This window comes from Mastigoproctus giganteus, chromosome 9 (assembly GCF_048544385.1).
Source record: "Mastigoproctus giganteus isolate SK-2022 chromosome 9, ASM4854438v1, whole genome shotgun sequence".
Taxonomy (NCBI): Eukaryota; Metazoa; Arthropoda; class Arachnida; order Uropygi; family Thelyphonidae; genus Mastigoproctus; species Mastigoproctus giganteus.
The window spans coordinates 180,791,106-180,804,980 of NC_143583.1; the positions used below are offsets into that span (position 1 = coordinate 180,791,106).

The 13,875-nt window shown below is 36.4% G+C and overlaps 1 protein-coding gene across 1 annotated transcript in view; it reads right to left on the minus strand.

Annotated features, from left to right (window-relative positions):
- Positions 1–13,875, minus strand: part of LOC150080923 (uncharacterized) — a 284,011-nt gene that overhangs the window by 55,681 nt on the left and 214,455 nt on the right. Inside the window, exon 14 of the mRNA XM_090380857.1 lies at positions 6,273–6,356. Coding sequence (XP_090236983.1) covers positions 6,273–6,356 — 84 coding nt within the window. The remainder of the gene's footprint in view (positions 1–6,272; positions 6,357–13,875) is intronic.

Here is a 13,875-nt window from a genome sequence, read left to right on the forward strand (position 1 = left end):
CCACTTTGGTCTTTTTTTTTTTTTTTCTGAATGCCTTCAATAGACTGAAAATGGGTTCCCTTAAGTACACTTTTCAGTTTAGGGAAGAGAAAACAGTGTTAAAGGGCTAGGTCTGGTGAGTAGAGTGCATGTTCACACACACAGGGGTTTGTTTTTTTAGCCAGAAACTGGCAAAAAGAGGGCCCATTGTGTGCTGGAGATTTGTCTTAATGGAACATACAACCATCCTACCACAATTCAGGTCTTCTTTTGAATTTTTTCATGCAGCCTAGTCAGAACTTCAATGTAGTATGTTTGATTGACAGTCTGATTTGGCAGGATGTATCCAGAAGTAATAATTTCTTTACTATCAAAGAAAAAAAGAAACATGTTTTCATTTTGATATTCTTTCATTTTTTTGGTCTGGGGGATTATTTTGTCTTCCATTACATTAACATCTTTTAGTTTCTGGATCATACTGGAACAGTCAACTTTCATCATAAGTAATTAAAGCACTCAGAAAGTTTGGATCGTCTCCAATTTTTTAAAAAACATCTTCACATTCTTTGATTGTCATTCAAAATTTTTGAAACCATCTTAGCACACTTTGCTCATGCCTAAATTTTCAGTTAAAATTGGTCTAAATGTTTTTTTGTCCATTATGAGTTCTGATGCAGCCATTCTAATGCTTAAATGACAATCGCTTCTAATTAATGTCCTTACTCGGTCCACACTTTCAACAGATTTCATGGATACCAGAAGGCTGTCTGGTTGTTCACCATCTTCCATATTCTCTCTTCCTTATAAAAATCTTTTATGCTATTCAAACATGTGAGCTCATGACATAGTATCTTTTCCATAAACATGTTGTAACAACTCATAACTTTCATTTGGTGTTTTCTTTAGTTTTGTTAAAAATTTGAGTTTGATTCATTGTTCAATTCTTTTGTCTGTCATTTTTCTGGCAAATTGCAAAAACCAAAGATAATGAAAACCTGTCTCACTGAAAAGTGAATGAATGTGTTGGAACATGACTTGACAGAAAACTATGGAAAAGTCCAGGGCACACGCAATCTCATTCTCATTATTTAATAGCCACACCTTGTATTCCAATCAATTAGGGGAATATTGAAGTCACCCATAATACGACATTCAATCTTGCTTGCCCATTCCACCTGCATGTATAGACTCTCAAAATACTCTTCACAATCCTCTGGTCTATAGATTACCCCCACTCTCATCATTATACCTTTGCTTTCAACTAACCCACACCACACAGATTCTCGGCTAGAAGAAGTAACTTCTGCCTCAGAAAAAGATCTTTTAATGCTTAGTCTGCTTTTGATAAAGAGCATAACCTCACCACCCCTTCTATCTTCTATATCCTTCCTGTTTGTTATTTAGTTTTTAGGAGCATTAACAACTAAGGCCATATTGCTCCAGGGATATACGGTGGTCATTCCCTGACCTTTCCGCATCCTCTGTATTTGGTGGTCACGGGCTCGAACCCCAGTCTAATCAAGAAGCGTGTGCTACGCACTGCTGCTCCTGCCCACCTGGCTACGGAGGTGCCATATCCTTCCTAAATACATTATACATTATACATACCATAGTGGGACTGGTCATCCTCCCCAAATTTCTGCGTGTCACCACATTTCTGTTAGCCCTATTATGTCAGCATTAGTTATGGTAATCAGGAGTTCAAATCAATTCATTTTATTTACAAAAACTCCTGACAGTTAAATTAAGTATTCTTCTATAGCTACCCTGATACACTCCTTGAAGTTATTTAGGCTTGTTTCCCTGGCATTTCTTCCCATTCATTTTAAATTTCACCTTAAGAACATCTAAGGTATCCTCAATGATACTGACAAAAACCTTGTTCAAATGAATACCATCTCTACAAAACAGATTCCTCCTACTGACAAAAGGCCACACTGATAAAAATTTCCCCTCTGGAGCTCTGCAGAGTCCCTCAAGTGTTGAGTTAATCCACAAGGCTTTCAGCATATAATCCCTCCTATTGTGTTTGGGCAGAATTGTAAGCATATACTGTACATTCTGACCTAACTTATGGCATTTTTTCAGCATGGTTCTATATTTAATGGAAAAAAAACATGACTTTAGTCATGTTTCTTTTTTCCCCCCAATATTAATTAGAAACATTGGTTGCATAGTGACCCACACGCATGCACAGAATTAGCTTTAGCATCTAAGAGAAGATATCATAACAACAGTTTACAAGCAATAATTTTGCTCGAGTTTTCTTAGAGCAAATTTATCTGCATTATTTCCAAGAAAATTTTCAAGTCTACTAGACTTAATTTTGATTTGCCATCTTTATTTTTCTTGCTTACAAACTAATCAATTACCAATTTGTCTGTCTGCTACTGAGAGACAGAACTCTTCCACATTTTTTCTTAAGGAAAACAGTTTTCCTTAAGAAAAAAATGCCTTTTTATTTTCTGAGATACCATTAATTTTCTCCACGTAGATTTATATATATGCACTACTGCAGCCAGAAATTTCTTCAGTTTCACTACTTGAATCAAATTCTCAATGATAACAATTCCTACTCCTGTGGTTCCACCTTCACATTCCAAAAAAATTTTGCTTTCTAACTGTTTCTATTTAAATAGTGACACCAAGTTCTAAGTTTTATATATTGCATCACAAGTTTCCTGTAGTTTGTAAGCATTCAAGCTGGGAGCTGTGGGTTTCATTTCTACTTAATGTGTTTAAGCCTTTAGAGTGAATATATAAATAAAAATAACTAGACTGCAACCTAGTTATTTTTATTTATATACTGGATATCAAATCATTCAAGTAGGTTTCTTGATTAAATTTAGTTAAATAGTTATACGATTTATAACAAGTGAAGAGAGCATGGTACAATACAAAGGGTACTAGGAAAGTTTTGCAATACAGCTTTGTTTATTTAATTTTTTCAAAGTAATTTCCTCTACATTCAATACACCTCTCCATCCTCCGAAACCAATCTTTAAACCAGTTCTGCCAAGTTTCACTAGGGAGTAAAGCACACTCGTTGTCCCAAGCCCGTAGAAGGTCCTCATCACTGGAAAACCGCCTCCCTTTTAGCTTCACATGCGGGAACAGTGCAAAGTCGCAGGGAGCAAGGTCTGGACTGTAGGGAGGGTGCTCGAGAAGTTTCAGTCCTGTCGTGGTCAAATATTCGGTGCAGGCTTTGGCGCGGTGAGCTGGAGCATTATCGTGATGGAGGTACCAGGTGTCCATTCTTGACTTTGGCCGCAGGTTCTTCATAGATCCAATGACTTTAGGCAGGCATTGTTCAGTATACCACTTAGCTGTGACTGTCTTCTGCGTGTCCAAAACGACACGTTCCACAATTCCACTCAATTTGAAAAATACAGCTATCATTTTCTTCTTTACAGATCGGGATTTTCTGACAATTACGGGTGTGTCGTCATCATCAAAGACCCAAACTTTGTTTTGAGCCTTGGTCGGCAGATTGTAATAGTACAGCCAAGTCTCGTCACCTGTCACGATGTTGTTCACATACCGAGATTGTCCCTTATCAAACTTTTTTAACATCTCCCGGCACCAAGTCACACGTCGTGTCATCTGCTCTTCAGTCAGTTGATGCGGCACCCAGAGAGAACAAAGTTTCTTCACGTGCAAATGATCTTGCAGAATCGAACGATTTGCTGGTGCATTTAGGCCCAAAGTATCCTCTATCTGTTGGTAGGTCACTTGCCTGTTTTCGTCAAGCATTTTCCTCACAGCAGTAACGTTTTCCTCCGTAACTGACGTTCGTGGCCTTCCCGGCCTCTCAGAATCCTCCAGAGTGAAATTTCCCCTTTGGAATTCTCTATACCACCTGAATATCGTTGTACGATGTGGACAATCATCATCTAGTGCAAGAGTCATTTCTTCTAAGCACTGGTCTATGGTTAAACCACGCACGAAATTATACCGCAAAACTGTCCTTATCTCATTTCGTGACCACGATGCCATCGCAAGCACTTTACACTCTCACTACTAATGAATAACTGAGCCCATCGACTTGGCGCGGCGGCTACTATGCACGTATGATCATGTCTCAACATGCAGCAACAAGCAGCTTCCTGTGATTCATTGTTGCGTCATATTGCAAAACTTTCCTAGTACCCTTTGTATATTATACTGTCCGTGTCTAGTGATAAGGAGTATGACATCCAGCAGCAATCAAAACAGAATTCTGCTAAGTTGCTGAAGTCCTTTCGAAAACATATCTCTTTCTTTACGTATCCTTACAAAGGACGTTAACTCTTTTTTTTTTTTTTCCCTTGCAAAATAAATAATAACTCCAAAAACTCACAAGTGTAATTTTCCCTACAGAAAATGGAATTCCCTTAATGTATATGCATCATTTAAGAAAATGAATTTTGATTTACACCATAGTCCTCAGAAAGAAATCTATAGTACAAATCATGCAAACTAGATAGCACCATGCTCAAGGTTTTCTTCTTCATTAACTATGAGTAAAAAAATAGGAGTAATTGTTCAGTTTAACATGTTTTCTGAGCAGTGCAAGAAGGCTGCTAGAACAGCTCATATCATCAATGATATAGAAGAACTTTGCTAGTATAGAATAAGAGACAATTATCACATTAGATAAATCAGTGGTAGCTACATCTATAATATGGCATACAGATTTGGAAGCTTCATTTTAGGCTCTTTCCTGCACCATTTCCAAAAGGGCATAGAGCTACTGGAAAGAGTGCAGAGAAGAATGACAAGCTTACTTGGGAGAAAAATAATAATACTCTTACCAGTTACTGAAAACCAGGCATCTGTGTGGGGACCTGACTGAAGTGTTAAATGGCTTTAAATTTGCTAAATACTTATTTTTAATCTTTCACACGCACGCACCAGGGAAGATAAATTCAAACTGAAAAAAGTATAGTTACAGAACAGTTGAATGAAATTCAGTTTGGGATTCAGCCAGAGAGTAATTGATAGTTGGAATAAACTTACAACTAGTGTTGCATAAGTGGATAGTTTGGATAAATTTAGAGGGATAAATTATTAAAAGGAATAGGTAAATGAAGTGAGTAAAAATTATATATTTTTTTGTTTTTTTTGTGATGTTGTATAACATTGTTTCTTTGCATTATTTTGCCAATACTAATGCAGTTTTCTATCTAAATGCAATGACAGAAAGAACCATTAAAAACTTTTCCCATGAATGTTGTCATTAACAAAAACCATAATAAATGAATAGCCAAAAAAAAAAAAAAAACCCTATTTATTTCTTACTGACTTAACAGTTATATTACCAGGAATGACTGTTAATATTTCCTTTTATAATTCTTTTCTTTTTGCTAAAAACCAAAAGAAAAGAATAGTCATTACCAAGAATGACTAGAATAGTCATTCTTGGTAATATAACTGTTAACTCAGTAAGAAATAAATAGGTTTTTTTGGTTTTTTTTTTTTTTTTTTTTTTTTTTTTGGTAAAAGCCAAATGCAAATTCATAATAAACCCAAATTAAATAAAATTTGGGTTTAATCTGGCACACACTAATAAAAGTAGAAAAACCAACCATTTTTTAAAATACTTTTCATGAGCTTATCTTATCAGAGAAATTGAGGTGCATCAACATGAAAAAGGATGTTTAATGAGCTGTTTTTAAATGTAACCGAAAAATTGTGTGACATATGAAAAGTGCTTCACAAAAATTTAAAGTTATTTATTACATTTAAAAGTTATTTACCTTGGAACAAAATAATTTAATGTCAATAAAATTTATAATTAAGATCATATCAGTTACTGACAAATAATAATCATAAAAAAGAATGACTATGTTCCCAAAATTAAAATGAAAAGAAGGTGCCCCCTATTTATGTCAAACTATACTTTTCAGAATTGCAAGTAGTGGTATGAAGGTAATTTGATATTTCCTTCTATGGCCTAGTGACTTGTAAAACAGCTTGTTCCTTAAAACTGATAAAAATATTATTATGCATTACATTAAAAATGCAATGCACCATCACAATATAAAATTTAAATAATTCTGAATTATGTATATGTGTGTCTGTATCTATACTGATTCACCTTAACAGCACTTTTTTTAAAGCCTGCGCCTTACATAATAAGTATTAAACATGCAAATTTAAAATACATATAGGTTCAATAACTAGTAAATATGAGCAAAATAAAAAAATAAATAAATGAATTCTCTATCATGCAGGATGTCCATAAAAGAAGCATACAAATGCAGATGCAAGACCAGAGGTACTGCAAGATCTACAGTATTTTAGATCCAAACCTGTTGTATCAGGTGCATCGGATGGATTTACAATGGCATCACCCAAGAAAAGAATTCCACACTCAGAAATAAATATACAGTTTTCTAAAAAAAAAAATATGACAAACACAATAACAAATATTAATAAAATTCAATGGTTAGTCTAAAACAATAAACTGCTTCTGTTAAGGAAGTGGAACTAATAAGTCTCTCTTTCTCACTCTTTCTCTCCTCCTCCCACCATCATTCCAAGGAGCACACAGTCAAATTTCAGGCTAGAAAAGATCTGAGAATAAAATGGATTTTATCTTATTTAAAAAAAAAAAAAAAAAAAATGAAATCCATCTTATATATATTTATACACATTATGAAACAAAAGTCAATTGGCAAATAAGAAAAAATAAATTCCTTAATTTATTTTTGGATGAACCTACAGAAATGTAGAAAATATATGCCATTGCATAATAATTAAAATAAACTTTGTTGCATAGAGACAAAATATTTAATGGTTGTACATTATACATTCCAATCTTGAGGACTTCAGTGGAATGTGGGATTTAAAAGATTTGCAATTACGTATTACTTCTTTTGATACATAACTAGTTAAACAATGAAATAATTTCTGGCGCTCATACAATTACAGAGTTACATGCTATTATCGGGAGAGAACAACAAGGAGTGTGAAGGATTTGTTGTCAGACAATGGTTATTTCTAATCAAAGTGCTCACTAGAGTAGTTCAGAGATAATTGTGCATATGCTGACGGTTCAGATCATGGAGAGATATTAGTGAGTGTCTATTTCTGCTTGTTTGTTTGTTTGTTATTTGGTTTTTAGGAGCATTAGCAACTAAGGCCATATTGCTCCGGGAATATGCGGTGGTCATTCCCTGACCTTTCCGCATCCTCCGTATTTGGTGGTGACGGGCTCGAACCCCGGTCTAATCAAGAAGCGTGTGTTACGCACTGCTGCTCCTTCCCACCTGGCTACGGAGGCGCCATCTATTTCTGCATCTGAAGATGATGGAAAGGGTAGGGGGTGAGGTGGAAACACTGAAATAGGAGAATAGGTGTATCCAGCAGGGATGGGGTCCCACCCATTCTTTTATTTATGTTGGAGAAATTGGATAGACTTCCATTTCCACCCCCCCAACTGAACAGTTCCTTCCCTTCCTCATTCTGCCATTTCCATTCCTCTCCTTTGATTCCACCCTCTCCCTTTCCCAGCTCTTCCGGTTCTAATTATGATCCTTTCCTCTATCTCTTGCTTCTCTTCCTCATCTTTCTCTCCATATCAGGATCCTAACAGTATCAGTTCTATCACCGCCAGCAAAGGGACAGCCTACCAATTTGTTTTCATAATAATTGCACAATCATACACCAACCGTTATTAAAAAATATAAATAGTGTTATGTTATATTAAAATAATGATGTAGCTAAATGAAATAAATAGAATGATAAAATTCCACCGGATAAAATTGATAAAAAGGTAACTGTCTGTAGAACCACGTGCTGAGAACCGTGAGCCTGCTGATATTTAAGGATGTACCGTACAATAAACCTCACTGTTGAAAAAGGAGGCGGATGCCTCTGAAAGCTACGGTGTTTTAGCGCTTTTATCATCCTGTGTTTTATCTACACTGTTTTATTGTAAATAATTTTTTGCAGTTTAAAATTTCATATTTTATTGTACAGACAGTTACCTTTTTATCAGTTTTATCTGGTGGAATTTTATCATTCTATTTATTTCATTTATCTACATCATTATTTTAATATAACGTAACACTATTTATATTTTTTAATAATGGTTGGTGTACAATTGTGCAATTATTATGAATATGAATATTCCCAACCCCAGAGGCCTATTTGAAAATTTACCAATTTGTTTGTCTGCTAGAACAGTAAAGCCAGTTCCCACTAACATTTCTATAGCACACCTGAACTGTCAGCCTCCACATACCTTTTCTTACAGCTATTCTTTCACATTCCTCATTGTTCTCTCCAGAAGTTAATGAGTAACCCTACATATTCAAGTGCTGATAAATTCTTGGCCCAATCCAATTCCAACAATTTATTTTTTTACAAATGGGTGTCAAACTATGGAAGAGCATATCTTTTTATGTTAAAGAGCCTATTTGCCTCAAAAGACCCTAATATCCATTTTTAATTTTTACAAGAAAAAGAAAGGATGTCAACCCAAAACATCACTTTCAGCAAAACTGAAAGCAGAATAGTTGTGAAACACCTGTTTCTACAAGGGAAAACAGCAAAGGAAATTGATGCTCATATATTGGTAATCTTAGGAAAAGTGTCCATACTATTCAACCATCAAAAGCTAGGCTGAAAAAATTAAAATAAGTTTTTTTTGACACTGAGGACAGGATGACCACTTTCTATGACAGCCTGAAAATGCTGATGCCATTCAACCAGTGATAGTGTTTACAAATTGACAAATTTCTACTAGATGGATAGCTGAAACTCTGGGCATGTCGGTGGAATGTGTTGGATATGTTATTCATCACTTTTTGGACATCACTTTCAGACATTCGGCTTTCTGCCGAATGTCTGAATGCTGATCAATAATCACTTTTGGATAAACTGAAGGAGGAATTGAGGGAAAAACATAGGGTAAAGCTGACTCAAAGAGTGCAGTTTTTGCAAAACAATGTTCCCGCATATACACAATGTCTAAATTCTGATCAAAAGTGACAATATGCCCTGCCTTCAGCTGCCATTCTTCATCACTTTCAGCAAGATGCCAGTGATTTTTTTGTGTGAATTGTGACCATGGTTGTTTCATTATGCTCCAAAGACCGAGAACAGTCAAAGGAGTGGAGGCACAGTTGCTCCCCTGTCCAAAGAAGTTCCACACCCAGAAGTTTGCTAGAAAGGTCATAGCCTCTGTCTTTTGGGCAAAGGATAGGATTTTGTTTATTGAATACCTGAAAAAAGGTAACACAATAACTGCGAAGCATTATTAATCGCTTTTGGATAAACTGAAGGAGGAACTGAGGGAAAAACATAAGGGAAAGCTGATCCAAGGAGTGCACCTGTGACAACCTCAAGGACACACACACACACACACACTACAAACAAACACAACTTAGCTGAATTAGGTTTCCAGCCTCATTGTCCCCAATATTCACCAGATTCATCCTTGTACCACTACCTCTTCCCAAATATATAAAAAAAAAAAAAAAAAAAAAAGAAGTTTAAAGATCAAATTTTCTTCAAATGATGATGTCATATGAGCAAAAGAAGCCTGGCTGGGGAAACAGCCTTTCGATGTTTTTTATTATAAATGTCAAAACATTTCTGTAGAAAGTGTGTGAAGTTGAAAGGTGAATATGCTGAATAAACTATTCATATAATTGTATTATCCCATTTCTTTCTATTATAGGCTGAGAACTTATCAGCACTGCCTTGTGTGTGTGTGTGTGTGTGTGTGTGTGTGTGTGTGTGTGTGTGTGTGTGTGTGTGTGTGTGTGTGTGTGTGTGTGTGTGTGTGTGTGTGTGTGTGTGTGTGTGTGTGTGTGTTAAAGTCCACATTGCACTATAAATTAAATTTTGCTCCCAAAATACACATTTTATATTAAACTACGGCCATATGATCATTTACCAGTACTGCATTATATTAAATATTAGCCTATTCAACATTTCTTTGTCTATAGATTTTTTTTTTTTTGGATTGTCTTTTAGCCACCAACTCTAAAGATACAGTAGAAAATTGAGTCAAATTTAGTTTATAACAATGGCACCACTTGGTAAATTATATACTGTATACGATGATATGCATAATAATAATAAATGACACTATTATACCACATTAAATTATTAAAAAATAGGTCTTATTTATACTTATATGGAATACAAGTTCAAGTTCTACACTGAATTGTTACCAAGTGACATTTCAAGATGCTAACAATTTAGTGCAGAAATTGAGCTTGTATTCCATATAAGTTAAAAAAAAACTTATTTTGTTAATAATTTCAAATGGTACAATAGTGTCATTTATTTTTATTATTATTATTATTATTATTATTATAATATATAGTACAGATCGACCGTCACTAATCCAGCAGTGTTGGGACCTGTGGAGTGCCGAATTAGTGAGTTTGCCGGATCACCGGTGGTTATTTTAGCACATACAGTTTACTCAACAGCTAACCACCTCATCCTATCTTTAACACATTGACTGCCAAACTAGTTTAAGAAAAAAATTCCACAGGGACGAAAAAAATATTTAGCAAATAATTTGATTAGTAATTCTAAAATAAATATTGTAATGTCAGTGTTCCCATTTTAATATTTATAAAAAATCTTTTTTTTATATCACATATATGTGGCCCAGTAGGTTACTTTATTTCTTGAAAAGCCATGTCGGCCACATACGTGTGGCCGACACAGCTTTTCAAAAAAAAAAGTAACTGTATGGGCCATATATTACAGCATACATATGAAGGTCGTTTGTGATTAGTTTATTGCAAATGCGGTGAGTGCTGCAATAAAACTAATTGCGATAAAATAAACTCTCAAACGTCACAATAATTTTGTCAGTATTGTTAGAGATTTTGTGAAAACAAGTTCGTTAGAACGCTGTTTTATCCATCATATTGTGTTGTTTTTCCACAAGTTTGTACAAGTGTGTTGTTAAAAAAAAAAAAAAAATCTAAAAAGGAATGCGTAAAATAAAATTACTAAAATAAGAGGAACTGAGAGAAACTGCTGGAATTTACAATTAAGCAGAGTTAAACTTCTCATTGACAGACAGACGTCGAGTTTTTTCAGAAGTTCAACTTTATCTGTTATGGACAATGTATGGTGTTTGTGCTTTACACTACGAGAGGCACTTCCTTTATGTATTGGAACCATGGCTGGGGCTAAATGTGAGCAGGTTATAATAATAAATGCAGAAAAACAAGTGGGAATGGCTTGCCAGTGTTTACGAGTTCGCGCCAACAGCTGATGCTGCAACCAACGCCATCAAAACAGTAGAGGCAGGTCGATGCGCCAACCCGGGAAATTTGAAATTACATCTGAATCAGCAGTGGAACTGAATTACCGGTGGCCAGATTAGTGATGGTCGACCTGTATATAATTCTTTCTGAACTACATTAATGGCACCAAAGTTCAGACTTGTCAAGAGTATTTCTAAAACTACACTGAACAGAAAAGAATATTCAAATGTGAACTGCACTGTGACACTGCATTTCATGCTTCCTTGTGCTCTTCCAACTTATGTTCAGTTCCCCAACCAAGGAACACTATACATCAATTCTTTCTTCTTTCATATTGTCTAGTAGGTTCTAAAATTGAAAATGACAGAACTGATCGATCTGTAAAATATCTATTTTTTTACCTTAAATGATATTGAGAAGTAGTATATGGTCCTTGAGGTTGTCACAGACATTCTCTCAGATATGCCAGACAAGCTGTACTTGCTACCTGGGAGTCTAAAACGCTAATGGAACTGATATTCGGGTGACATTCAAGTCAAGTGGACCCAATTTCGGCAAAGTCTGGACGGTTTCCAACAACCAAATCCTGGGCTTGCACCTTCATGATGGTGGGACTGTTAGTAATCCTGGATATAACCTCCGTGCAGAAGCACATTGTGGATGATCACCCAGGTGTGAACCAACATAAGCAGGGGTCGAAGTGTGGCGACCACATGACATGAAGGAATTCTGCCCCTCTGTGTTATCAGGCAATACTAGGTGGTAGATGACTCTCATCAACCGGCGCAATACCATCTCTTTGCTTATTGGAGACGAAATAGTAGTAGTAGTAGTGGCATGTGATGCAAGAAAGCAAATGTATGAGCTTATGCAGCATCAGCCAAAAAAAAAAAAAAAAAAAATCACACCATTCCCTACAAATGCCTGTCCAGTTCCTCCTTAAATTTATTCAACCTATCAACTTCCACAACGACAGATGGAAGTTTGTTCCAGCAATTAACCACCCGCTGGCTAAAGGCAAATTTCCGCACATCTATTCTACATCTGTCTTTTCTTAATTTGAATTTATGCCCCCTTAGGTTCGTAATCTGAACAAGTGGAAGGATCCCATCAGAATTCAGCGTGCTCAATCCATTCAAGGCCTTATATACCTCAATCAGATCACCGCGCAGGTGCCTAGTCTCCAGCCACTGCAATTTGCAGAACTTAAGCCTCTCTTGGTAAGAGGATCCCTTCATTCCCCTCACCAATCTTGTTGCCCTTCTTTGTACCCGCTCAAGTAAACCTACATCCTTCCTAAAATGAGGTCTCCAGACCTGTACGCAGTACTCAAGGCGTGGCCTGACCATTGCCTTATACAGAGGGATAATCACCTCCTTTTCCCTGCTAGCAAAATTCCTATATATCATTGACAAAACCCCATGACCTGCCCTGGCAGCCTGTCAGCATTGCTCAGAGAACTTCATATCTGACTGCACAATTACTCCCAGGTCTTTTTCATTTTCTACCACCTTAAGTGTAGTACCACACAGTTGGTACATTTCTCTGGGGTTATTTCTACCCATATGCAGTACTTTGCATTTGTCAAGGTTAAACTTCAGTTGCCACTTCTTAGCCCATCTGCCCAAATTATCTAGATCCTGTTGCAGTAGCAGACTGCCATTACTGTCATTAACAACCCTGCCAACCTTTGTATCATCTGCAAACTTCGACATTAAGCCTGATATACCTTCATCAATATCATTGATAAATATACAAAACAACAGTGGACCTAACACCGAACCCTGTGGGACTCCACTAATAACATTAGTCCAAGAAGAGCAGCACCCATTGATTACCACCCTCTGTCTTCTCGCACTTAACCATCCTGGTTAAGTGCGAGAATGGTGGCAATGGTGGAACCCATGTTTAGTCTCCAGAACTCAGTTCCAGTCAACCCTTCCCCATCTCTTCCATCATACAGTATGACTGATGACTTTTGAGGTTATGAAGAACATCATGGTGAGATCCAATCTTCTTTACATTTTGCAGGTACAGCTCTAAAACGGCGTTCGCAGGCTGGTGGATAGTTAGTACACCGGACCAAACCTATTGGTAACTCTTTAGGAGGCTTCCGGAACAATTAGTGTATAATCTTGCTACCTCTACTCTGCCAGATAGTGACTGCAGAGAGTCCGAGTAGTTTCTATGTGGGGGGGGGGGGCATTGTCGAGGCCACTTTATATCAAGGATCTGGGTATATTCTTACGTGTATGGCATATCCAAAAATTTCATTACTTTATAGAGCATGCCACCCCCCCCCAACCTTTTCTTACTATTGAATACACCATGATTTGTCAAGCTAATAGAGTAAGCTTATTTGCGAAAAGATCTAAACCTCCCAAACACTTCCTAGTTCATTTCACATATATACATGGTCTCAGTTTTAATCTCAAAGATGTCCATTTCCACATGCAGCCTGCTGATCCCCATGTACTTTTTCTGACAGAATCTCAGTTATCAGTTGATTGAACTACTCCTCATGTCAGTTGCCCAAATTATTCGCTGTATGATTCTTTTCGCCTCAAAGGTGGTACTTGTGCATATGTCCGTTCCGATATTCCCTGTCAGAGACTTGATAAATTGGAATCTCCTCTTTTCGATCTTCTCTGGCTTAAAATCTCTCTAC